Consider the following 27,944-nt stretch of genomic DNA (forward strand, 5'->3'; position numbering starts at 1 on the left):
GGTTGACTAACACCACAATAATGAGGAGAAACGATTCGTCGTCAAGATGGTGATGTTGGTTTGCGCAGAAGTGGCATGTTTCGAAATGTTTACTTATTTTACAGTTCGTTTTTACGCGATGCCGTAAAAATGAAAATTGCGTTCGAATTGTTGTTTGCGACAGAGGATTCGTGTTTTTGAAGAAAAAATCCTAGTAATGTAAAACTAGGAAAGATGGATTCTGTGTTTACAGAAAGAGTCACGTACATAGTGATGGGGACCTTCAAGCGTAGGGGAGACTAAGGAGACTTGATCCCCGGGGAGACTTGATCCCATCATTGTAACTCAAAGGCGGATCAGAATACATTAATCGAATATACTAGAAAGTTGCGCAGCTTTATCTAAACATAGGTTTCTTTAAAACAAAAAAATAAATTGGACATGTGTTATCGAATTTTTACCGATTCAAAGAAAAAAATCTCAGAAAAACTGAAGAAGATTTATTTTCTAAATTTTCAAACTTTTATAAAATTGATAAAGTCACCCACTACATACTATACTTTTGCATACAGAATTACAGGAGAATGTCAATTATATGAATACGTTATGATTGAGCTGATTTTTTTGTTCAACTATGCTTGTACTAAAGTTTGCTGAAATAGATGCTATGGGTTCACTTGATCCCTTCAAATTCGTGGAGATTTGATCCCCTTCGCCATGCTTCATACACACCACTGAAAATAACCAAATTCACACCAGAACAATTGAAGTCATTGTTGCCGTAAAATAACAAAAAATACTGTCAAAAATGAACGCTTCATCGTACAGAAACTTAACTGTAATTGTTTACTACAGTATACGTAGAAACCATGCATCCTACATTTGATGTTCCTCAACCATAATAACGACAGCTTTCAAATAATTGCACAGAGATTTGGGGAATTCGTAAAACAAAACTTGTGAGAGATGCGTAATATGTAGTAACAAAAATAGTAATATGTAATCACAACAATTTAATTAATACCACAATACATTTATAACATTGAATGGGGTTAGGTACCTATTTTTGTCCTATTGCCACATTATTTCATTATTAATTTTATTATTTCAGCTTCTTTGCTTTGTTATTAGGAGCCATTTTTTATTTCGATTATAGAGGTTTTAGCCTTAAGGTCATTCGGCTCTTATTAAGAGCCAATATAATAACAAAATTGGTGAAAATCTTCTGTTTGAGCGCAGCAAAAACTCTAATCGAGTACCCCAATTATCGCAACAGCATTTGAGCCAATGCGTTGAGCAAAGATGGCAGACGCTGCTCTAACCAAAGGCTTCAGATGGGTAGGATGATAATAGAAAAAGGGTAAAAATAGGCTTATTACCCTACATGGTCTTTTAAACACGTTTTCAAAAAATAATCAAGTGTCCCCAAATTAGGGATCGAGTCTCCACTAATCAAAGAATTTTCCGGTTTTTTGTTGTTTTCCAAAAATGCTCATAGCTCATGTCCAGTATAATATTTCCATGTAATTTTTTTATGATTATCAGTCAACCCTAGAAACAATATAAAACTACAAAAAATACATAGTTTTTGTATCATTCCACGGAGTAGGATTGAAAAATAAAAAAGGGGATCAAGTCTCCTCAGTCTCCCCTACTGAGATGCCCTCTACAGAAAAAAAAATCAGAAATTGTAAACAAACCTCATTGTAGTTTGAGGAGTTACCTGATTTTTCTTTGATTGTCGAATGACACTTTATTTCCCCTATACGCACACTGTAAAATATAATGACTAGGGGAAAGAGGGTAACAGTGGAACTATGAAAACAATACGTTTTCATAGTTCCACTGTTACCCTCTTTCCCCTACTGTTCTTTCTTTTCGTAACCCGAATGTTTGTGTTAACTTTGAATGACTTCTACTAAGTTCCAAAATAAATTAATCCGGAGTGAAAACCAAACCACTCTTTCATTGCTCGCTGAATTTTATCGAAGGTTATATATTCTAATATACTGATGATTGTAACAAAGGTGAATATAATCATGTTTTTTGGCTGATTCAAATAATTTTATTTGTAATATTATTGATATCGACAGCAATACTTCACCTAAATGCTAGCTATACAAATACGATTTGAGGGAAAATATCGGAAGAAGCATTTCTCTTTCGTTTGATGTTGGGTGATGTATAATGTATCTATCTCTATCTATAGCTCAAGAATATATAGATTTGATTTGTGCGTTTCACTGCAATACTATTGTACCTGATATGGATATAGATGGCATCATGCTAATATATAACACTCTCGTTCAGAACCACACACAGCCAGAGTTGCCAGTTGCCAAATTTGTTCATCTCATTGTCTAAAATGTTACTATGTTATGACTATTTTAGACAACGAGATGAACAAATATGACAGAAACTTTTCTAACAAACAGCATCAAAGAGGTAAAGCGAATATATTTAGGAATAGAGCGAAGCTAGGCTACCCTATATTAGAATATTACGTGCTACATCACCTCGGGATTTTGTCACAAAATTTCAATAATTATTATGTATGAGTATTTTTGGAACGGGCTTGACGAGTAGATGATGGAAATGGATGTTGGAACCATTTTGAAATCCAATATGGCGACTTCCGGTTGAGCAATATTCTTGTTAATCCTTACAATATGTTCCAAACATCATTTTTCATCATGTACTCGTCAACCCCGTTCCGAAAATACCCATATTGCTGATTCATCTATACCGGAAGCCGCCATCTTGGATTTCAAAATGATATACGACATCGATTTCCGTTATATACTCGTTAACCCCATTCCGAAAGTACCCAACTTTTATTAGTAATTGTTTATTTATTTATTTATTTATAAGAGTAAATAAATGGAGGTTTCAGTGTACCCTTATATGTTTTCGAAAATACCTCAGAGCTCTAGGACAAGGTTCGTGAAGAACAGCCCTTCGGGAATGCCCGACAATTTTGAACTCAATTGAAAATCGTTGCGCTTCATGAAAGAGGAAAAGTTAAGAAATTCCAAACTGCTAGGTGCAAAACTAAAAAAGTTAGCGCATTTTGTAAGTTCATTTTGGGTCATATTGACCCCAACACCTAGGGAAGGTTAAAGATCTTGAACTTCGTTTGCATTATTATATTGGCTCTTAACCTTCCGGAAGTCGCGCTAGTGCACTGAGTGCACGCTGCTCTGAAAATGTAGCGAAATCGTCTTAGCACATTAGCGGCTGATCATTCAGTGGGCCATTTACGCGACTTCCGGAGGGTTAAGAACAAAGAAAAGCTGTTGATGCCAATTTGCACGCACCCCATCGGCCATGAAATTGTGAGGCACCTTTACCCTATTCTCGGCAATCCTTTTACCGAGAGAAATCCATTAGCCGAGAGAATGGCAACATAGTACCCAGAAAATGAAAATGACGAAACAAAAATGGATGGAAAAAGGAATATGAGATCAAAAATATCCTCTGAAATGACATATGCCGTTCATACTTAACTTTACCAAACATTCAAATTCAGAATCCGTACGAAAATGTCTCGTGGAAAAGAGGGTTACTAACCTCTATAACAGTATCATTTTTCAGCCAAATTTCGTTCTTTTATTTGATTAGGTCGTTAAATCAATTAAAAGTTTCCGTGCTCATGTTCATGCAACGCCCAGTGATTGTTGGGGGCTTGGAATATTCAGCACCAACCCCAGGAGCCGAGAACTTCCTGTTGGACCTATCCTCGGTTTTTGAAACGACGAAGTTCAAATGTGCAGAAAAAAACTTCTGACATGATAAAACACACGCTGCCCGGCGCTCGTACAGTCGGTCAATCTCTTTCTACTTTGAATTCACGCACCGGGTAATCTAGCCTCTTGTCTGTGTAGTATTTGTGCGTACCGACCAGTCTAGGTAAAGCGCTCCTAACTCGGACAGCAGGCTGATGGTAATTCAATTTCAGAAAATGTTTTCGATGTAGAACGGTATAATACGTTGTTTCGATTTACTCGTTTGAATCTAATATCATCGGAAGAGAAACGAGGCAGGTCCTGATGGTATGATGCGGACGAACTTCTCATCACTAATGTTGGTGGTTCAAGTCAAAGTAGATTCCCCGGTAGTAGAAATTCGAGATCTTCCTATTCCCATCTGATTTCTATCAGCTATTCATTCTTTCCGGTATCTCCAAAATTTCAACGTGCCGAGGAATTATCATCGTTTATGGGCCTAGACAGAAACTTTAGCTTCTGTTCTAATCTTGTATGTATTTAGCACTGATGTGCGATACTGGAACATCTCTGACCGAGGGACATCCTACTCTCGAAATAGAAAGCCTAAGCCACCAGCATTCAGCGACAGGATCAGCAGTAGCAGCCAGCGATAGACAAAGGCTGATGGTAATCAAATTACTTCTAACCGAAATTTTCGATCCTCTTCGATGATGGAACCACCCTCCCCCACTCAGCACCACATAGCCACCAATCAATGCCAGCCTGGTGGAATTTCGGAAGTCATCAGACTCACCGCAAGCAAAATTCATGTTCATCGAATTATTCGTTTAGCTCGGATCAATGAAGTAACCCTGTCAGCAGACATGCGGCAGATGTTGAGTGGGACTGCGTACGTACATAGACTTCGGTGCGGTTCTTGAAATCGGATGTTTGATGCACAACGCTTCGAATGGATGTTCGTGCATTTCAAGTTCAATTAGAGATAGAGATGGCGAAATCTAATTACGCATTGATGCGTATGCCGTCGACGTTCGTATCGAGCCGGTTCAAAGTCATGGTGAGGCTGTTGTGCGCTACTTTGGCACGAATGAATGTATGTCATAAATCTTTACATTTGGTAATATCCAATGAAGTTATATTCGAAGCGGTGGAAATTTCACCTAATATTAATATTAAATTTAATATTAATTTATACAAAAAATTTCACTGCTTATTCTTAGCGAACAGGTTATTAAAAACTCGGGCTCGAATATATCACATCTTATTTGGATGCACCTTATCTGCTACCAGGGCCGTAGCGTTGTCTTCTGTTAGCCTTGGCGGAGTTCCAGTTGTTTAATTGATTTTTAGCTCGACTTTCGACACATGATTTTGTGTGTTCCATGAAAATGACACACTTATCATGACTTACTTTAGAGTAACTAAGTAGTACCATAAGGATTAACTGTTTATCCTTACTTGTGTAATAAAGTAGAACAAGATTTTGAAACAGAATTGGTTGAGTTATACATGGTGTTTGGTCCATGGTTAAGAATCTGTGAAGGGGTGATAGAGAATCATATTTGGGGAAAAAATTGTTCTACACATACTATCAAATCATAACCGGTACAGAGTTATTGAACTCTTTCTTTTTTTAACCCGTTTGTCTTTAAATGCCTTTAACTCATGAAGTATACGTTATATTTAAAATATTTTAGTTTCATTGGAATGGTGAGAAAATTTCCTACTGAATAGAGCTCTTTTATCTTTTAGTTAATGGATTTAAGTAAGCTTTAAGTGGTGAAGTAGCCAAAGTTTGTGTTTTGATGAGGTTTTTGTAAGTTTTCTTAAAATAAAGAATAATGAACATAACAATACCTATTACCCAAATGTCAAGTTTCAAAACGATCCATAATTTATTCTTTCACATGATGTACGCATCTCTTCTCCTTTCGTTGAAATTTCTATATTAAACCTTTTCTGTAGTCGACTAGTAATTGCTTCAAAGACTCTAGCTTGAAAATATGCTTTATATTTTACCAAAATTTTATTGGAAAGCCGAGAGAATTTCTTGTCAAATTATGTACAAATACCTATTAGTTAAGTGTACTAAGTGACGTTTTACTAATAAAGTAGTTTAGAATTAATATTATTAGACGATTTTTATAATTTTACTAATTACTAATTAACAAATTTCATCCATGCGATTGTTCATTTGATGCCTCTTAAAATTCTTAAACTTGGTGCAATTTAATAGTAGATATAACCTGACGTCATTGTAAATGCAGTGGGTTCAAAATCATTGTTTTTGCATGTGCAATTATGTGATTAAAATGACTCTGCGTTCAGGGCAGACGGAACGCGTGGGTAGTATGGGTAGTACTACCCACTCGAAAAATACCGAGGGGGGAATTACCCACTCGAAAGTTTGGAGCAAACCAAAACTTGACATTAACCACGTACATCATGCACAAAATGTATACGTCTGAAATTCCCGATATACAACAATTTCATATTTTTATTCAGATACGAATTTCTTTGCTTTACAATTTAAATTTCTTGAAAATATGGGATAATAATCAGGATTTGCTTGAAATTTGAAATTATTTTTTATATTAATACGAAGGGGAATACATTTTGACACATCTACATCTTAAAACAAGGAATTCGGATCGATATACAAAAAATATAATTGCAATTTCATTCGGATCAATCGGTACAGTTAGAAATATTTTTAAAGACTAGCTATACAATTTGTAATTTTTTGGCAAGAACTAATATTTGATTAAAAATTGAAACAAGAAGAAACACTAGTAAGCGTTTTGTAAGGAAGGCAAAAGACATACACAAGAGGGATTGATTCGAACATCAGTAGCAGAGATCGTATCAGGTAACTGAGAAGAGGGCGGACAATAATGACAGGGAAAAAATAAATTAAACTTGCAACTTTTTGACAAACGGAGGATCACTGTCAGAACATCACGAACCGGATTGTCGACTGCCGTCCTTGGATAAGCTGGGAACTCTAGGTATTTGCAGGTAGCTGTTACCATGTCAACCAAAAAAGAATAGATAACTAAATCAGCATATCTCTCGTGTTTAAAAATATGTATATGAGAGACAGATAGGACAGATCCAGGATAGCTAGCGCATCTTGGACAGAAACGAGGCCTAAGGGATTCGTTTAACAGAGATCTGGCGCTAGAACACTAGGCGCACGACCAGACAACATGTTTAATGTCGCGATAACAAGCGCAGAGAACGGTCTCCACGACCCCAATACGCCAGAGAAGCGCTTCAACGAATAATAATAATGTCCCATTCGGACTTCTAGAGGCCAGGAGCCACTTACTTCGGTTTTGTAACAGCATTCATCAAGGGACACTCTCAGGCCTTTGCGAGGAAGCTAAGGAGAGCAAATGTTTCTCCTCTTTCGAAAATTTATTAGCACATTAGAAGATGTTCCGTCAATGGGATTGACAGAATCTCGCTTTTTAGTGAGCAAGGAAGCGTAGAAATTAATCGTTACCGGTGGCGTAGACCTCTTTAGCATTTCTTCTTGGAGTTTTCCTCAAAAGAATGCTTCAGTTTTCCTCAGTATAATTTATATGTGAGATATGTCGACAACTCATGCTGAGCCTCTCCACAGAAGGAAAACTGTTCATGATTCTCTCCGCATTTTCCACACCTTGTCATATTTCTACAATGAGTAAATAATGGGGCTAGAGCCGTATTATGCGTTACGACGGCAGTTCATGCCCCGCGGCACCAAAATACGACCAGGTAGACGAGCCTCGTTCAACAAAATAAAGTTTGGAAGAACAGATCCGGCGAAAGGCTCGAAATGAGGCTCATGGAAAGTAAGTTGTTTTCTAATACTCCTCGATTTTTACTGAACGCAATTGCTAGTATACCAGAATTTGGACTGACTGAAGCAAAAGTTTCTAGAAGGAGCCAACTCCATATTTTGCAATTAAGGCCCCACTCGGAAACTACACCACCGATCTCTACTTCCCGGACGGGTACGTAGACAAAATACTTCTTCTAACAAGCCCGAGTGTTATTTAGTCGGATCATTTGATATATCGATGATGTTAAATGGCTTTTCTTTGGTCCGGAAGTAGACCATCCAGGGGCCGGTTACATCAGATGGATATAATTTGTATTGAAAAGGAGACTTATCGCCATTATTTTTGCCATTGGAGAATATTAAAATCGACCTTCATTAAGCCTGAAAGGATGTCGATCGTCGGAGACACCTTCCCATTATTCAACACTATCATGCGGGCTTCAGTATTCACAAAAAGAACCGAAAATTTATGCAACAAAATTTAAAAGAATGGAATAATTGGTAATTAGCTGTAGAACATTTGTAGTATCAGTAATCAACAGACACATTTTCGCTGAGCCTTCGGTCATACTGCCCGTTAACAAAGGATGTTTCCAAATGGCTACCAGCTATTATCAGGGAATTTTCATTTTCACTTACACGCGCAATGACTGAACTTTTGTCAGTACGGCTAGAAATTATTCCGATTCTTACTACCCACTCGGGAAAAAATTGTTCCGTCGGCCCTGTCTGCGTTGAAACAATAAGAGACACTGATACGGACTCAAAGAAGGAATTGTAGAACTTGCTAAGATGCATCATTTCGATGATAATGAAGGTGATGTTTTTATTTAATACTAGCTAATACCCATCGCGCGTTGCTGCGATTTTCGGCGAAATAGGAGAAAAGCACAATTTGTTCCGAAGTGCCATCTGTCGGGCAGATAATATCCAATCAATAGCACACAAACACGCTCCATAACAAATGCCTACTATGTATAAACTTTTTTGGCAATCGGTTAAGCCGTTTGGGAGTCCATAAATCATATACATACAAACATTGACTTCATATATATATATATATATATATATATATATATATATATATATATATATATATATATATATATATATATATATATATATATATATATATATATATATATATATATATATATATATATATATATATATATATATATATATATATATATATATATATATATATATATATATATATATATATATATATATATATATAGATTTTGAAGAATATTAGCAAAAACGCTAATAATACACTAACGCAGAGTGAAAGCAGAAGCATCCGTATTCCATTAACAACAGTATCTATGTTTGATACAACTTAATAGTGAGACATTCACCGAAATGTACACGCCGCTCGAACTGCCTACTAAAGGTCGCTCTAAGGTTTCCAGCAAGTTTTTGGTGTAACTAGTACTTGTATTTGCTATTTGCGGTAGTAATCAGCCTCCCATTTTGGTTTTAATGCAAGGACAATTTTTAAAACAGAATTCGATTGATAAGTATAGCTCATTAAACCAATTTCATCAAATCGGTAATCTAAAAAGAATTTTTGAATTTTACTGAACGTGGTGAATTTGGCACCGCTTACATCTTACTGCACAAAATGTTGCAACTTTTCAGAAGGAATGTTGGTAGAAAAGCATCCTTAATATTCAAGAGAAAACTGATGCCATTGACTCAGGACAGCATTACAATTGGTCAATACGAGTTGTGGTCGGAGGATGGTTTTCCTGTTTTTTTTTGATGACAAGGGCAGTCACTTGTATACAATGCTATCCTCAAGAAACTTATTAAATCAACAAGCGTCTCTTGGCAGACTCTTCAACAAGTTGAATTTGAATCTTTCTGACCCTGGGACCTCATTGTTACAAAATGAGAGAGCAAGTAATAACTGCACCCTCGAATAAGGTGTTTTGTTCGCGGTATCGTGCGGGGAAGTGACGCGGTAGATCTACTCTGCCGGGGCGGAACCCGAACAAGCTTTCGTGGCGAAATAGAATATTCAACGGTTTGAATATTTCACGAACTCGTTAATACTGTTTTGGTTTCGCACGTATCATGCACGCGATCCTCATCGCACTTTCCACAGTGGCCCAATTGTTTACAATAAGAACAATTTATGACCCGCGGTACAAACAGGCGGACAGGCAGACGAACCTTGTGCCAGAGGAAGTAGTTCGGTAAAGCGGTTCCAGTGAAGGTCACCCGATGAGATTTTAATATTGAACACGACTATTGCTGAATCCAAACGTCTGAAATCCAGTTTGATATAAATGAGATTTGGTCAGCCTTCAACTATTACTTTTGCCATATTAGAATGAATCTACGTGCATGGGAATCGTCCCAGCAGACCTCTCAAATGAACATCGTTCACAATGTTCGCTCCAGTTCTGTGCTTATATTAAACCCACACTTCTTGTACGGACGAACTTAAACACGCTATTTCGTACCAAAACACGTGCACGTGTTCGCCTGCACAACCGAAACCCATGTGCGTACACATAGCTTTGTGGCACCAGTTTTCTCTTTTTCACTCTCATCATCACGTCATCAGCGTTGACTCTTTTCGTCTTATGCGAATCCTTCTCGTGTACGCACCCGGTGTACGTACACGGATGTTTGAACTAGAGTTTGTACATCGTTCGCTTGGGTTCGACGTTCGAGGCGAATCTGTAGATTGAGACGAAGCATGTTTGAGGTTGAACACGTGCACGAAATTTTGCACACAGGTACAAACTTGTTTATGTTTATGGGAAGTCTGATTCTCAGCGATCGTAATATTGAACGTCTCGGTACTATAACACCACAACCATCCTCTGTATACATTAGTCCCGCAATTGTCAATGAAACCATAATTTTGATAAACAATCTGGACCCAAAAAAATCGTGCGGGTCCGATTTAATTACCCATTTATTTATAAAAGAACACCACCAATATTTCGCACTGCTATTAACCTTCCGGCAGTCGCGCTAGTGCACTGAGTGCACGCTGCTCTGAAAATCTAGCGATATCGTCTTAGGGCACCAGCGGCTGCTCGTTCAGTGGACCATTTGCGAGACTTCCGGAGGGTTAACCAATGTCTTCAATGAACTAATTCGGACTGATTTCCCTGAATGCCTAAAAATTGCTCGAATAGTTTCAATCTTTAAGTCCGGTGACCTTAAAAACTTGAACAATTATCATCCGAACTCCTATCTCTCCACTCTCGACAAGATTATTGATCAGTTACTGGTGAAAAGAATCAACGACTACATCAACCGCTACTTTATACCCATCAATATGGTTTTCGAGAATGTTCGAGCACGCTTGGAGCTACATGTGACATGGTGGAGGATATACAGTAGCGCTCAAAAGTCTTTTGTAGGTGGTATTTCGTCGGTAATATTGGCATCTTTGTTATCGACAAAGGAGTGCAGAAAAGTCTAACGACAAAAAAATCGCTTGCTATGTTATAAGGAATCGCAAAAACTTTAATTTTAAGCTCTAGGTTTAAAATTACGGGAGATAGGTTTCCGACCGTGGACCCTTTCCAAAAAGAGGTGTCAACGGGAAAATGCTGCACAGCCACCATCTTGTCACAAAATCACTTAAAAAAATATGTTTTGTACTTCTCAACTAGTATTTTAAATCCCATTTTATAAGATTCCGATTTACCTCTTTATTGCGTCTAGAAAAAATCCCGAAATATGTCTATTTTTCCCCGTTCTACAGTAATGTAACCCCTTAACAGCACCGCCCTAGCGACTGAATTCCGATCTAATATGAAATGATGAAATAAAGCGCTAGATACCATGTAACAACTTTGCCAAAGACACCATAACTCTAAAACGAAAGATAAGGAAACGACGTCATTTCTCAGAAAATGCAAGAAATGAAGTACCTACAAAAGACTTTTGAGCGCTACTCTATACGATTCCTTGGATAGTAAAAAAAAGTTGCTGGAGCTCTTTTCATTGATCTGAAAAAGCATTTGATGCAATCGATCACAGTATTTTGATACAAAAACTGTAATTTTTGGGTATTAGAGGGATGACCAAAATTCTTATAGAGAGCTACCTTAACAACTGTCGGTAATACGTTGGAGATCCTTGAAATGAATTGAGTCATATTTCCACTGGAGTACCGCAAGGCAGCAACCTGGGGCCGGTTCTATTTCTACTCTTCATCAACGATATATCCAAGCTGCGGCTAAAAGGAAAATTACGCTTCTTTGCTGACAAAACGTCCGTTTTATATCAAATTGCAAACAGTGAGGCAGTGCAGAATCCAATCAAACACGACCTTCACATATTATAAGATTTCTTCAATACGAATCTTCTTTCGTTTAATTTGGCGAAAATAAAGAATAAGTTCCTGCAGTCTCTTCGCCATCGATTTCCACCCCGTGCTTCCTTAGAAATACACGGCCATGAAATAGAAAAAGTTTACGAGTATCCCTTCCTAGGGTTAGTCATGGACTCAATTATGAGGTAGTACTCTCACTTTAATCAACTCAAGAAAAAAACTAAGTTGCTTGTGCGGATTGCTGAGAGCGAATCTGTGCCGCTTCTTCTAAGATCCTAAGATTCCAATAATCTAAGATCTTAGCAATAAAAGCACTCTAGTCCAACCGGAGTACCAATCGGCACATCAGGATCGACGCCAGTAACATCCTGATTATGGCATACTGGCCATGGCGAACGTCAACGGACAGGACACAGATCACGAATAGGACGGCGACTTTGGGTCGACAGGCGTGCTGTTCTACTCCCTAAGTAAGGAAGGATGACACCGACTTGAAATGGCGAGTGGGCTAACAGTAGCAGTAGATCCTCGCACGCAAACTCTCATTATTGACGACGCTTTCAATTTCTATTCTTACAGCTGGAGTACATACATTATAATCTCGCTTTAAAGCGCTCGCTGCAATCCATATCGTTTGCTTGCTTTGAGTTTTGCTAACAAAACTCTGGCCGGATCTGAGCGGACCTTTAAAATCTCGATCACAGCCCAGAACCGTTCTGTCAGGTTTTTGGAAATCTGCTAAAGATTCAGCGATTTAGTTTTGGGCCGAAAGAAAACCACAAATGGACCAGTTGAGAGTTCTGGGTAGCGTTTAGGTTGATTTGCAGCTATTTTGCGGCTATTCGACCCTCCCCTTGCACACGGGCCTGGTCTTGAATGATACCAAATACAAATATAATTTGTATTTGGTGATATATACACAACCCAGTTAAGCATAATTTCATAATTCGTTAATATTTCTCCGCGCCCTTTTGTCGTCAGACGAACTCCGGAGCGGCTATGACACCGTTATGTTATGGTCCCCCTCAACTGCCTGCAAAAACTAATTTCTTTCCAGAGCAAATCCCCATCTCGGACTAAGAATTAACACCGCATACGAACAAAGTGCACAAACCACTTAGCAAATTAGTGACTAATTCATAAGTTTAACGTAGCACTAATGTAGTTACGAAACAGATTATCTTGGTAATTTTGCTTCCTTAAGTCAGAGGGTTCAAGTTACTCCCGGTTGACCGTTCCGAAAAGTTTGAGGTTAATCCTATCTGATGCGGTGCTGGTTTTGTCCGGCATGTACCGGTACGATTGCTGGCCACGAGAGGAGAGTACATACATAATGTTTTCACAGAGCGGCAGATTACTGTGCGCACTTTCCGAGATGAAGCGAAATGTGCTGTGTGTGTGTGTGGGGGACATTTTTCGAATAGTTTCATGCTGTCCGCAAAGGTGTCTAACCTGGAAAATGCAACCACTAGTAGCAGATTTGGTAATGCGGTCAGTAGTAGTACGTTGTGGGTATGCGGGTGGGTGACTTGTGAGATTTTAATCTCACAGGTTAGATTTTTACCGTAGATTTGTTTTATGTTGTTAGTTAATAAAGATTCGACCTTAATATTACCACAATTGTACAGTCTTTAAACTCTATTTATCGCATTTATCGCTGTCATATACTGTTCGATTACAGCGGTGTTAAACATTCGAAGGAATTACACAATACAACAACACACGAATCCATGATTATCAAATTGTAGTACATATTGGAATTAAATACCAGAGAATACTTACACGGATGCGTCGGTGCGAACGGGTATTCTAGCGTGGGTAATCGCGGCGGATGGGGTCCTGCCGGGTGCAGTGAAGGTGGACAGTGATAGCAAAACATTCCACGACCTCCAGTGGCGGAACCCAGCTGAAAATCAATAGAGAAAATCAAATTAGTCAAATTTTCAATGATATTTTATTTTATAAGCGTTTGACACAAAACAAAATATTTTTCCACCATTACTTGTACTCCAAATTCATCACACTCTTAAAGTGGTCCGACTAATTAAACACAACGTAAAACGGGGAATCGTCCCGTGAATAGACCGGAGATTAATCGGAATTTCGGCTGAAGTGTTTTCTTTCGCTCCTTTCCTGTGATTTTGCTCACATATCCCGCACGTTGCAACAAAGCACAACACTTGTAGATCCCGCACTCGAGAGATTTTTTTAGTCTTAAAGTTTATCGCAGCCTTCAGATCTTGTTTGCTTCATATGTGTATAGCCAGCCGTCATCGTCGTTGTCGTCATCAAACAATTAACGCTCTACCCGTATATTAAATATGTGTGCTGTGCTGTTTTCTCGGCGTTGGGTAATAATTGAATAAAACGAGTTTATTAAATGGGTAAGAAAATTGCGTGATTTTATTAAGGCAAATTAGGGAAGGGAAAAAAATAACATACATACTATGGTCGGCGAGGAAGGATTTTGATCCACGTCGATTGTTGGTTCGGAGCAGAACGGGCGGGCGCTGTTGTGTTCCTGATGCAAAGATAAGCAGGGGTACAAGTTCGTTTGATTCGGTTTTCGCTTCTTGCGTGAAATTTGCTCCTCAAGTGTCGATAACCATTTGGTATTCAACACTTTTGAGTTGGCTTGAGCGTAGGGATGCTTAGCATGTTTATAATTTTTGTTGAAGGTACAACAGAGACGCAACTAAGAATTAGGAATCCAGTCTGAATCCCGTGATGAGTGTATTCATTATCGTAATCTGAAAACAGGAATCAGAACATAATGATTCAAATGGCGCGTATCCCATTTTTCTTAGTTTACATAACTAATAAACTAATATAAAACGAGTTCTTAATCTCTTCTGCGTGCTTTCCTAAAAATGTAATTTCTCTGTCGGAATCGAATATATTTACGAATTTTTGGAACAGGTTCCATATTGAAAAATGTTGAACAATTTACATATTTTGCATGAAGGAATCTCAAGAATATTGTTGTACTGAAAGCGTAAAATATGTTTGCCTTTCTCATATAGACACCGACGTTTTAACCGAGGCCCATATACTATTCGAATCAGTTCGTCGAAATCGGCAAATGGCTGTGTGTAAGTGGAAAATAATTTAAACTCTTTCTTAAAGATAGCTGGACCGATTTGTACAAACTTAGTCTCAAACGAAAGGTACAATCTTCCAATCGGCTGCCATTGATTTTTTTGCTGATCGGAATTCCGGTTCCGAGGTTGCGGGTTGAAAAGTATGGTCACACAGCGAATTCCCATATAAACTGGAACCACCATGATGGCCAAATTACTTGGATTTCCGAGTCAAGATCCTTAATGACAAATTGGCTACCTATGACGGTTCTTGATGGCAATTTTCTAAGTTCATGTCCCATTTATTTCCTAGCAAATTCTGCACTGATTTTTACAAACTTGATTTCTAATGACTCATTAAATGCTGTTGAATTTTATTCAGACCTGACGTTTGGTTGCGGAGTTATATGTTGGTTAGTTTAGTCACACAGGAATAGATCACAGACGGCCAATCAAAAATTCTTTCAACAGGCTCGTAGCCAGCATTTTGTGTTGGGAGTTGCTTTTAAAATCATTGCATTGCATCTTTAATTCTGATCTGATTATATTTTGAGAAGTTCCTTATGAAAACAATTCCAAATTTAAGACAGTATAAACTAAAATCCTAAAAGCATGTTCTTTGTTAAAAGAAAAGCTGTAGTATATCTACGGATTATTGAGTATTAAGTATATGTTAACCGAATATGACAATCCTTGACGGAGCTAGAAAATGCAAGGTATTCTAAACAACACGTTTGCAAGGTAGAAGACGCTAAATCGATATGAGTAGAAAATATTGTTAGAATGTTTTAACGAAGAGAACGCCGAAATTTGCACTAAAGTTTTAGATTTATAAGGTGATTTGTAGATGTGTAGAAACGGTTCAACTACTATTTTCTTGATCTGGCATCTTGCTACTATTACTCGGTCTATGGCATGATGCTAACACAATTTGTTGATATATTCTATTTAAATGAAACTATTTTCAAGGCAGGACCTGGCCCGGCAAATCAGAGGCCCGACCAGGATAGATTCTATTCAATGGGATTAAAATATATATTTCAATGATTTAATTAACTAAATTGTCGAAGAAAATTGTCCAAAAGTCGAAAGAAAATCACTTAACACTGATTACTACTACATTCTAATTTACGTAAAATTTGTGACATGTATCATTGATGACACCGCTGTAATAACTAGCAACTATAAAAATGAATAATTTCAGTATCTCTTGCTTCTGACACATCGAAGGAAATAAATCGCCTTTTTTATTTTGATTATGGAGGTTTTAACCTTAGAGTAATTCGCCTCTTTTTGGGTTAGAGAGATTTCTTTTGAATAAATCTCTAACACTATTTGCGGGGTTGGGTATCGAACCCAGGTGAGCTGCGTACAAGGCAATCGATTTATCAACTACGTTATGCCCGTCCCCTACATCTTACTTACTTCCCCTGTCCGGAAGAGTAAGTAAGGTGTAATGCCAACTTCGGTTACACTTTCTAAGTTAATTCGTCACTTTGTCAAACGAATATATTGACACTAATCTGCTCAGTAGTTGTTTTTTTTAAATAAAGGTAATTTACTCTATTTTCTCCATAAGATGTTCGACCACTTGAACAAAGAATCATTTTACCACAATTTGAGAAACAGTTCCAATTAAGGGGCTACATACCTTTTTGTGAGAAAAATGTCAAGAAAGTTTGAATTTATATACAGGCTAAACTAATGATTTCATTACATCTAACTTATAGCATTTTGTAGTAGATTTTTCTGTGAAATAAATAAGCATAAGTTTCTAAAATGTATTGATAATTGGCGGAGTTATGGCCTTTTCCACGAAACTTTTTTTATTTAAGTGGTTTGCGGTGATCACTATTGAAGACCAATAGATCAACTAAAATCCCAAAAGTAAAAAAATGCCATTAGTGTATGTGTATTCCTCGTACTTTAACGATTATTTGAATGAATAATATTTTTTCCTGTATTCGGCAACGTTTTTCCTAAAAACCGCTGTTTAAAACTTTAAAAACTATTAAAAAATTCTCATCTATAAAACAAAAATTTATGCATAAAAAAGGAATCGTTAAGGTACGAGAAAAATTAATTACTATCAATGTTTTTGAATGTCTCAGTGGTTTTTGATCAGCTCTCTCATTTTATTTCATATCAAATAAAAATATAACGAAAAACTGTCACATACTGAAAACATGAAATCGAAACAATAATCCCTAATTATTGACTTCAACCAGTTACAACATTTTAGTCGCACTCCGTGGTAGCCTAGATAGAAATTAAGTGGAAACCATTAAAAACGACTAAAATGCTGCTGCTACTGGTTTAAACATTAAGTTTATTATGATTGATTGACTAATATGTGGTTTAGCATTAATTGACATCCGATGGAAAGATAGTCCTACGACTACTGTATACGTTTCTGCATATCAGCGAGGTTAGTAGTATACGAGTGTATGCAGCTCGTGGGTATATGAACACCGCTATGCTACCACTTATTGGCTTGTTTACTTCTACATGTTTTCCTTGCTTATTGTTCGATTGATAAAAATATCACGGTTTCCGGATTAGCAGTGTTTTTAGTGCGGAACGCATTCCCTGCATAAACATGAAATTGAGTGTCAATAGAAATCCTATTGCATTAAAATGGTACGAAACTAAAACTGTCCTCTTGGCTATATTGTTATCAGCATTTTTTAATTATATAATTCGTTTATTCGATTCGATTCAATGCGTTAGTTAAACGGAGTTGTGGGTCTTTGATATATTTCCATGATGTAAACAATAAAAATGATAAAACGTTAATAGTTGTCGAACAGATCTCGTGCGTGCGACTAGCGATTACGCGTGAATACCTGTTTACTAGGCTCGAAAATATTATTTCTAAACAACAGCGCACAGTGGCACGGTGAGTGGCAAAACTCGAAATAAATAAATTGTCTGGCAATTCTTTTGCAAATATTTATTTTATTTTTCTCTTAGTTTGAATAACATTATCTCAAAATTTCAAAATGAATTTTTAACATGTCGTTGAAGCAAGTGATGTCGTTGATTTCTGTTCAATTCAATTTATTAAAATTATTAGTACCTTAAAACTTCAAATAGCTATATCTCAAGAACTACAAAGCCAATAGAAGCAATTTTGAGTTCTTTGGAAAGGAGGATGAATATGAATATGCTAAACAGTAGATTACATTTATGTTTTTGAAAATACCCACATGGAGACGTCCTGTAGCTCATAAATCTCTTTTCAAATTGGTTGTCTAAACAACATATGACTGGAATTAATTAGTAATGTTTACTATTTCTGTAAACCATTACTGCTATCCGATGCGATCGGCTACTATTGTTAACGTGTATATTAACCCTTTGACGACCTGCCTTCAAATGGGTTTACATAAAAGTAGTCGAAAAAAAGAATTATGGAATTTCAAAACTGATACCAGAAATGGATTCAGCGACCCAAAAATAGTAAAAACCTCAAGTTTTAGCCACATAGAACAATTTTTATAAATTTGTCACAACTTTGTATGAACAGGTGCCACTGTGCAGCGTCTCGGTGGCCGTTCATTTCTATCTCGTTTACTTTCGCGTCATCATCGTGGTTACTGCCATATTAATGTTCGCGAACAACTGATTTCAATCTCGTTTCGTACCCTTACAGGTCACAAACCTTCCTCAGCTCTTCCTGCGTGTCTTGATTTATTATCCGCCGGTGTAGGTTGCTTACGTATCGAAAGACATACGCCATTTCTCTCAACAGCGTGTGCCACTTTGAGAATCTGCTGAAGTCAACTACTGTTGTTGGATTTGATACGTATAGCATGAACGGATCTCTTCCACAGTTATTGGGACGGCTACATGCTGCGGCGGCCAAGTATTTTCCGGCAGTTTCATAAACTTGTACCCATGGTACCCCTCGTGGTCTAGATCGAGGGGTGATCCGTGGCCCCACTTAGTAGCGATGTCAGCAGGATTCATTTTCGATGGTAGCCATCGCTACTCGTAAACCTCAGAATCGCTGAGCACTTCTGCAGTACTGAATCGTTTATAGCGACGGGGGTCCAGGACAGAAACGTGCTAGAGTTTGAATGTAGAACTCTTCTAGCGATTTTCACCGGATGACTTTCTAGAATGAGCTTCATCTGTCTTATTTCCAGTAGTGCAGCCCGTAATTTCAGGCATGGTATCGACATTGGTTTAAGCGGGGCTACCTTCGTTTTGGCGGCGACCAATGCCACCTGGATATCACCATCCGGCTGTACGGTGCGAAAGTGAACTACGTCTGCATAGGCTTCTTCATTCGCGTCTACGAAGATATGTAGCTCCATTCGATTTTAGTGATCCGCGGTCGAACTAACGAAGTAACATCTGGGAACACGAACATTGTTGACCAATGGAAATAGCCCAGACCACTGTCGCCAACGTATCAACGCTTCACTATCATTTCGCTCATCTCACTTGACTCCTGATCGCCAGATCTGCTGCAGTATGATTTTACCCTGAATTATGAAAGGAGCCAACATTCCGAGAGAATCAAAAAAGGACATTATAACTCTAAGAACCAGTTGTTTCGTTGGAACTTTTTTGTCGATCAGATTCTGCAGATCTTTGTGAAGTTCCACCGAAAAACTTAGCAAGTCCTCTTCCGGTAGCCATAGTAAACCGAGTACCCGTGTGTAGTTTACAACTCCATCCATGTTCAGGTATTTAGGCTGCGACAAAGTATGTTCATCCAAGTGTTCGAGACCTGCCTTACTATTGGAACGCAATCCGTGTTTACCACTCGCTTTTAGGAGCAGATCGAAAAAAATGGCGAAAGTTTGGGGTCCCAGGAAACCCCTGGTGTAGAAATTTAAAAAAAAATTGTAACGAGGCTTCACAGCTTAAAACCAAAATTTGTATGGAGAACTAGGGGTGTTCAAGAGGGAAGATATCAATGAATGAATTTCATCGAAAAAGGAACGATGCAATTTTTTAGCTCGATCGGACATCCTTGATGGAAGTTCGCCGTTTGAATATTGATTTCATGATATTCGAAAACAAAGGAAGGAGTACTAGAAATGTTGAAAATCGAATTCCTTCTACAGCTTCGCGGGGTGAGACTCCGCAAACTTCGACGCGTTCAAGTTTTTGACACACTGGGCGGATGCGGATGAGCACGCCGAACCGAACGTCGCCACGTTCATAATGTAAACTTCTGGAGGCTTCGAAGGATCGTTGCGGAATTGGTAACGTTGAGCTTGCCGGTTTTTTTCGACGGATCAGGACCCTGTAAAACATTACCTCGATATCGGCTTAGATGGCTATTGGAAACAGGCGAAACGGAAAAAGGACAACGGGTAACACAGTAAGTTGATTGGGATCTTTTTTTGTTGGAGACGAACCACTGTGAGCAGTATTTAGATCTATTGTGGGACCTTTCATCAGCATTGCATTCAGCGATATGCCGTTGACCTTGGCTGAGGCGTCCCATATCGTCCCATACCTCCGGTTTCTTTGGATGTATGATTGCTTCATGTAGAAAATACAACACTCTTCTTGTGTCAGATTCAGTTATGATTCGCTGGTACTATTGGAGTATCCCATGTCTTCATACTCGTTAATTTGTCCATCCGGTGATCCAAACATTCGAGTCTCTTCAGGGCCATAGAAAAGCTATCTGGGAATTGGAAGTTGTCATATCTCCAGATCAAACCTGTCTCGAACCTATCACCAACACGAACTGTACTATGTTCCAATATGTATCAGATTTTTTTCTTCTTCCGACTCTAGCGCACGATGGGGAGGAGTTCCCACGTCCTTCTTGGCAAAATAGTCTTTGACGATGTCGTGCAGTATTTCGTTGGTTGAACACTGGCAATCATGGTAGTTCAATGACGGGATAGTTTCGCGAGATTTCGTTCCACTGTATGCACTCCATCCCAACCTGGTGCGTACAGTAACAGGCTCTCCAGCGTCATCTTCTTTTACCTGAAGAGGAACCGTCAACCTCAGATTATTGATTCCTATTAGTATACGTGGCTTCGCGTCGTAACGTAACTGGACATTGGTAGGTTCCGCATGTGTTGATGTTTACTCGACAGCTGTTCAGGGTTTGTTGTGGCAGGGTAAAACTTTTCACCGTGCGTCTTTCATTTCAAACTGTGCAGAGTAGTTGTAGATCACCACCTAGTCCTAGCTGTTCCACCCGAGCACTCTCGGTCAGTATTATAGAAAAACCACCATTCAGAAACGTGAAAGTTTCTATGTCCACTTCAGGTCCGTGAAGTGCGATCAGGACAATTCTGAAACGAATGGCTTGCTCCGAACAACGATGGACATGATTCGCTGATTGTATTGCGGATTGTTCTCTTGCATTAGTTCGTTAGAGCGAGGGTCTAAGGGTAGTAGGGGGTCATGACGATATTGACATTCGCCTACACCGCAAACGTTGTTCAATCGACACGCTCTCCTGCCGTGAAAATTTAAACAATTACGACAAATGGCTGTCTTTTGCGGCAACTTCCATGGACCGTCCACTCTGTATGACTTGAAGCGATCGCAATCCTTTAGGCGACGGTCTTTGCCATTACACGCTGGCCACGACTTCTCCGGTAGTGTACCGGAATTGCTTGGATGCACATAGTCGGTATGTACGTTCAATGTTCCACGCCTTGATCTGCTGTTTTCCTCGCATATTTTTACTACTCCGGAATAGAGTGTAACACGACTGGGATTCCTTACTACATCGGAAATAAATTCTCCGAGGTCCTGCAAGTTGATCTCCGTGCCTCTATACACACGAGCCAATCAAGCTTCACGTCTACCGGCAGCTTGTCGATCAGTTCGAGCAACAACGATGGGTTTGAGAGGCGAGCGCGTTGATTGGCTGCTCCCAAGTGATCGCACAAGCTTTGAACCGCTATTCCGAAATCGATCAACGAGTCCATCTTGTCTGCGTTTGGAACAGGAACAGATCGTATTTTTGCCAAAAGTGCATTTATCAATAGTTCAGGACGACCGTATAGTAAACAAAGGGTTTTGATGATGTGAGGGACTGACTCCCGGAGAAGTAAACGGCTGTGAATGGTTTTTAAAGCCGGGGGCTTCAGACATCTTTACAATCGAATGAGGTTTCCCGCGAGAATGTATCCACAGGTAAGAGTTGTTGTGCCAATCAGCAGGATTTCCGGGGAAGGATGGTAGGTCACGAGGCATTACCTGTCTCGCAGCCAATTGCGAGGGAGAGGGTGCATAATGAGCAAATTGTTGTTGTATATTGGGAATGTTAGTTGGGCCAACTCCAAGTTGTTGTACTAGAGACTGAAGGTTCCCATCTTCACTGCAGCAAGGCTGAATTTCATCTTGATCCTCATTGATGTCGATGCTATCGAACTTTCCTGGCGTGGTTAGCAAGGATTTATCCGATGCCCGAGGAGTTTTAGCCACATTTAGAGTACCTGGGGGCAAAGAATTCCGAACCATCAGATATAGCTTTGTTGGAGGGCGTTCGTGGTAGGTTGTGGTTGTCCCAGTAATAGTGGTTTTCGTAGACAAATTTCCCTTCGACAACAGCTGTTTCCCCACAACAAGTCGCTGACGCTACAAATCTAACTCCTTCTGTAGGACGAACCATAAACCGAATTTGTGTCGATAATACTGCCATTCTTGCAGCAAATTCCAATCTGAAACTTGAACCACTTCGGCGAGTCTTTGTGCTATCACTCACTACTGGAATATTCCTTTCCTGCTGGAGAGCAGCGCACATGTTTCCAGTTCTCAAAAAAGGAAACAAATCGAACATTGACAATTATTGGGGAATCTCGTGTTTAAGTGCATTATCAAAACTATTCGAGCTGGATGTCTAAGACCCCTTTTCTTTCACTGCAAACACTACATTGCAGACGACCAACACGGTTTTATGCCTAAACGATCGACAACGACCAACCTACTCTCGTTCACAACATATGTACTCGATGGATTCGCTGGCGGATTGCAAACCGATGCTATTTACATGGATTTATCTGCGGCCTTCGACAAAATCAATCATGATATCGGAATAACGAAGCTGTACAAACACGGTATTCATGGACAATTACTGCGCTGGTTTCGTTCCTACCTCGATGGAAGGCAACTCCAAATCAGCATTAAGGACTGTCTATCTACACCATTCTTCGCTACATCCGGCATCCCACAAGAAAGCCATCTCGGTCCACTGATATTCCTCCTCTACTTTAATGACGTCAACATCAAATTACAAGGACCCCGCCTTTCTTTTGCTGACAACATGAAAATTTTTCGAGAAATACGGGATAAAACAGATACCAAGTTTCTTCAGAGTGAATTGGAGAGCTTAAGTACGTGGTGTGATTTAAACAGAATGGTTTTAAACCCGAGTAAATGCTCAATCGTTACGTTCACGCGGAAACGTCATTCGATTCAGTTTAACTACCATCTCTTTGACTCGAGTATTCCAAGACACGTCAAGGATCTCGGAGTCATCATGGATTCGGCACTAACGTTCAAACCACACACATCATCCATTGTGGATAAGACATCAAGACAGCTTGGGTTCATCTTCCGAATAGCGAAAAACTTTAAGGACGTATACTGTTTAAAATCTCGCTATTGCGCGCTGGCTCGCTCAACACTGGAATATTATTCTGCTGTTTGGAACCCTTACTACCAGAACGGCGTCGACAGAATCGAGACCGTCCAACGCCGGTACATACGCTTTGTACTCCGACATTTTCCTTGGCAAAACAGATTTCAGCTGCCGAGCTACGAAAACCGTTGTCAGTTAATACAGCTCGATACTCTAAGCATCCGGAGGGAATGCTCTCGAGCCCTGTTCGTGTCGGACTTACTGTCTGCCAGGGTGGATTGCCCTACAATCCACGGACGTCTTGATCTTCAAGCTCGCGTTCGAGCTCTGCGCAATAACTCTTTTCTGCGAGTCCCGTTCAGGAGAACCAACTATGGGCGCCAGAGCGCTGTTACCGGGCTCCGTGTGTTTAACAGTGTGGCGACGGCTTTCGATTTCAACCTGACAAGGAATTCGATAAAAACAAAAATAATGTGTATTCTGAAATGTAATTAGTTTAAGTAACCACCATTGGGGCCAAGGAGTCTGTTGGTGACGGTACAACAAATAAACAAAGACGGTAATTTTGGCGTCGTCAGCTCTGGAATCGAGGGCATTGGATTTTATTTCGGACTGTGTTTTGGAATCGCGCCCTTGTCGTGCAACTGATTCATTTCATTTGCTGTACAGGATTGGGTCCCATCGGGCAAAGCGGCCACTTGTTGATCATCCACACCTACAGCGTCATCTTTGTGCCCTGTTTGTTTTCGAACCCATTCTACAACATTCGCCTGAGCATTTTCGTGACCGATATGGCTTCTCCCGCTGGAGAGATCATCTTCCGCATGCGCTCCATACTGTATTTCTGCTGGATGTAGGCGAGGTAGGACTGCGATTTGAATTCCAGGTTCTTCCTCTTCGCATCACGCATCTCATTCATCTTGGCTTTTGCACTACCGGTGGTGCTTTTGGACGCAGCACTGCTAGCTGGGATACAATTACGGCACCACCAGGGATGGTCTCTGATCGACCCGGTGATTCCGGCGCATCGCTGGTGCCACTAATTTAGGAAATCTTCACACTGCAAGGGGTCACACCAAAGAGGGCTCCTCACCCCCAGAACGGTCTCCGGACCGGTTGGCAACGATTATCGAAGTACTCTTCCCGTCTCGAGCCACAAGCCCCTGGCCACCTGCACTACAAGACAGTGCGGGCACGGCCGAATGAAGAACTACTCGCAGTGGCGAAATCCCTAGTAATGAACAAAGCTCCAGAGCCGGATGGAGTTCCAAACAACGCTCTCAAGGCAGCGATCATAGCGAACCCGAACATGTTCAGGCTAGCTGTGCAGAGATGCTTTAACGAGTGCCGTTTCCCCGATAGATGGAAAAGGCAGAAATTGGTGCTGTTGCCGAAGCCCGGGAAGCCGCCAGGCGACCCATCGGCGTACAGACCAATCTGTCTGTAGACACGACTGGCAAACTGCTTGAGAGGATCATCCTCAACAGGCTAACCCCGTACGCGGAAGGTACGGACGGTCTGTCAAGCAACCAGTTTGGCTTTCGGAAGGGTAAGTCCACAGTGGATGCTCTCAACTCAGTGATAAATACTGCCGAGATCAACAAATACGGGATAAAACCGATGCCGAGCTTCTTCAGAGGGAATTGGACAGCTTTAGTACGTGGTGTGATCTAAACAGAATGGTTTTAAACCCGAGCAAATGCTCAATCGTTACGTTCACGCGGAAACGCCATCCGATTCAGTTTAACTACCATCTCTTCGACTCGAGTATTCCAAGACACTCTAACGTCAAGGATCTCGGAGTCATCATGGATTCGGCACTAACGTTCAAACCACATACATCATCCATTGTGGATAAGGCTTCAAGACAGCTTGGGTTCATCTTCCGAATAGCGAAAAACTTTAAGGACGTATACTGTTTAAAATCTCTCTATTGTGCGCTGGTTCGCTCAACACTGGAATATTGTTCTGCTGTTTGGAACCCTTACTACCAGAACGGTGTCGACAGAATCGAGGCCGTCCAACGCCGGTTCATACGCTTTGCACTCCGACATCTTCCTTGGCAAAACAGATTTCAGCTGCCGAGCTACGAAAACCGTTGTCAGTTAATACAGCTCGATACTCTAAGCATCCGGAGGGACTGCTCTCGAGCCCTGTTCGTCTCGGACTTACTGTCTGCCAGGGTGGATTGCCCTACAATCCTCGGACGCCTCGATCTTCAAGCTCGCGTTCGAGCTCTGCGCAATAACTCTCTTCTGCGAGTCCCATTCAGGAGAACTAACTATGGGCGCCAGGGCGCTGTTACCGGACTCCAGCGTGTGTTTAACAGTGTGGCGACGGCGTTTGACTTCAACCTGACAAGGAATTCGATAAAAACTAAAATTATTCGTATTCTGAAATGTAATTAGTTTAAGTAACCACCATTGGGGCCAAGGGGTCTGTTGGTGACGGTACAACAAATAAACAAATAAACAGATAGCGATCCAACGGAAAAGGCGAGGTATTCGATACTGTGCGTTAGTGACACTTGACGTGAAGAACGCATTCAACAGCGCAAGCTGGGATACCATCGCGCTCTCGTTACACCGGCTTAGCCTACCGGTGGGTCTGTACCGGATCCTGGAAAGTTACTTCCAGAATCGCGTACTGCTATACGAGACCGATGCCGGTCAGAAAAGGGTTCCGATTACCGCCGGAGTCCCACAGGGCTCGATCCTAGGCCCGGTGCTATGACGGGGTTCTAAGACTGAAGTTCCCTCCTGGGATCAAGATCGTCGGCTTTGCTGACGACGTAACCTTGGAGGTCTACGGGGAGTCAATTCCTGAGGTAGAACTAACCGCAGAACACGCGATCAGCACGGTGGAGGAATGGATGAGCGCGAGAGGCCTGGAGCTCGCTCATCATAAGACGGAGGTAGTTATCGTCAACAACCGCAAGTCGGCATAACATGCAGTTATCCATGTGGGAGAAGTCGCGATCACTTCACAGCGAAGTCTGAAGTCTCTCGGAGTCATTATAGACGACAAGCTGACCTTCGGCAGCCATGTCGACTATACATGCAAGAGAGCGTCGACTGCTGTTGCGGCTCTATCGAGAATGATGTCCAACAGCTCAAAGGTGTGCGCCAGTAGACGTAGGTTACTGGCAGGCGTTGCCGTATCTATCCTCAGGTACGGCGGCCCGTCATGGTCAAGAGCACTGAGGGTAACCAGTTACCTACAGAAACTGGAGAGCACCTACCGCGTGATGTGCCTCAGAGTGATATCTGCCTACCGCACGGTATCACACGATGCATCCTGCGTGATAGCGAGCATGATGCCAGTCGGGCGGGTCATTCGGGAAGCTGCGGAGTGCTTCGAGCTACGTGGAAATAGGGGAGCCCGCGAGCGCACCAGGGTGACCTCGGTCGCCAAATGGCAGCGTGAGTGGGACAACTTCTCGAAAGGTAGGTGGACCCACCGGCTGATACCTAGCATATCGAGCTGGGTGGGAAGACCCCATGGGGAAGTTCACTTCCACCTGACACAATTCCTGTCAGGCCATGGCTGTTTCCGACACTACCTCCACAGGTTCGGGCACGCGGAGGTCCCAGTCTGCCCGGACTGCCCAGGTGTAGACGAAACTGCCGAACACATACTGTTCGTATGTCATCGGTTCGACGTCGAAAGAAGAGCAATTTGATGTCTGTGGCTGGGACACAACCCCTGATACCCTTATTCAGCGGATGTGTCAATCGGTGGAGAAGTGGAACGCAATCTCGGCTGCTACCATCCAGATTGCCTGTAGATTACAGGTAATCTGGCGAACCGAGCAACAGACGACGGGCACGGCTAACTAGTGATTGGTCAGCTGGAGCGAAAAAGGCCAAGCGCAAAAAAGGGAGTGAATGGTCTGTTCATGCCGAGGCAGGTTTGGCGCAGCGACTTGCAAGCGCGGAAGGGGTAAACCCAGCCACCCCGAAGCAAGACAGAAGAGTGAGTTTATAGGCGTATAAGTGGACTGCCTCATGCCAAGACGGGAGGGTCGTAGCGTAGTATGTTGGGACTTAGCTATCGATGCCTCATGGCGTGGCAGAGGAGTGAAAGGGTGAGCATCCAAGTCAGTCTCACGCGGCATGTTAAGGGTGAGCACCCAAGTCAGCCTCACATGGTATGGGTGGGGCGAGCACAAAAGTCAGCCTCATGTGGGAGTGTTTGAGAGTGAATCAAGGTGCGATAGAGAGAGCACCCAAGTAAGCCTCATACAGGACGTATGAACGCGTGAGTGAGAGTGAATGAGTACACTAAGTACAGCCATCCCCCCAGAAGTAATACCGAGAGGTAGTTCCTGGGAGGAACGATGGCGAAGCCCAATGGAGTTTAGTCGGTATTAATGGCAGCGTCACCATTCGAGCCCGACACGCCCCCAGTGCACCCCGTGCGGTAGATTGGACCCTATCAA

General features: G+C 40.9%; 1 protein-coding gene across 2 annotated transcripts in view; it reads right to left on the reverse strand.

Annotated features, from left to right (window-relative positions):
• LOC131682007 (diencephalon/mesencephalon homeobox protein 1) overlaps nucleotides 1-27,944 on the reverse strand; it is a 166,812-nt gene that overhangs the window by 95,504 nt on the left and 43,364 nt on the right. For both annotated transcript variants that reach the window (XM_058963137.1, XM_058963136.1), the window contains exon 2: nucleotides 13,628-13,751. In XM_058963137.1, coding sequence (XP_058819120.1) covers nucleotides 13,628-13,724 — 97 coding nt within the window. In that variant the 5' untranslated portion in view covers nucleotides 13,725-13,751. The remainder of the gene's footprint in view (nucleotides 1-13,627; nucleotides 13,752-27,944) is intronic.

This window comes from Topomyia yanbarensis, chromosome 2 (assembly GCF_030247195.1).
Source record: "Topomyia yanbarensis strain Yona2022 chromosome 2, ASM3024719v1, whole genome shotgun sequence".
NCBI lineage: Eukaryota > Metazoa > Arthropoda > Insecta > Diptera > Culicidae > Topomyia > Topomyia yanbarensis.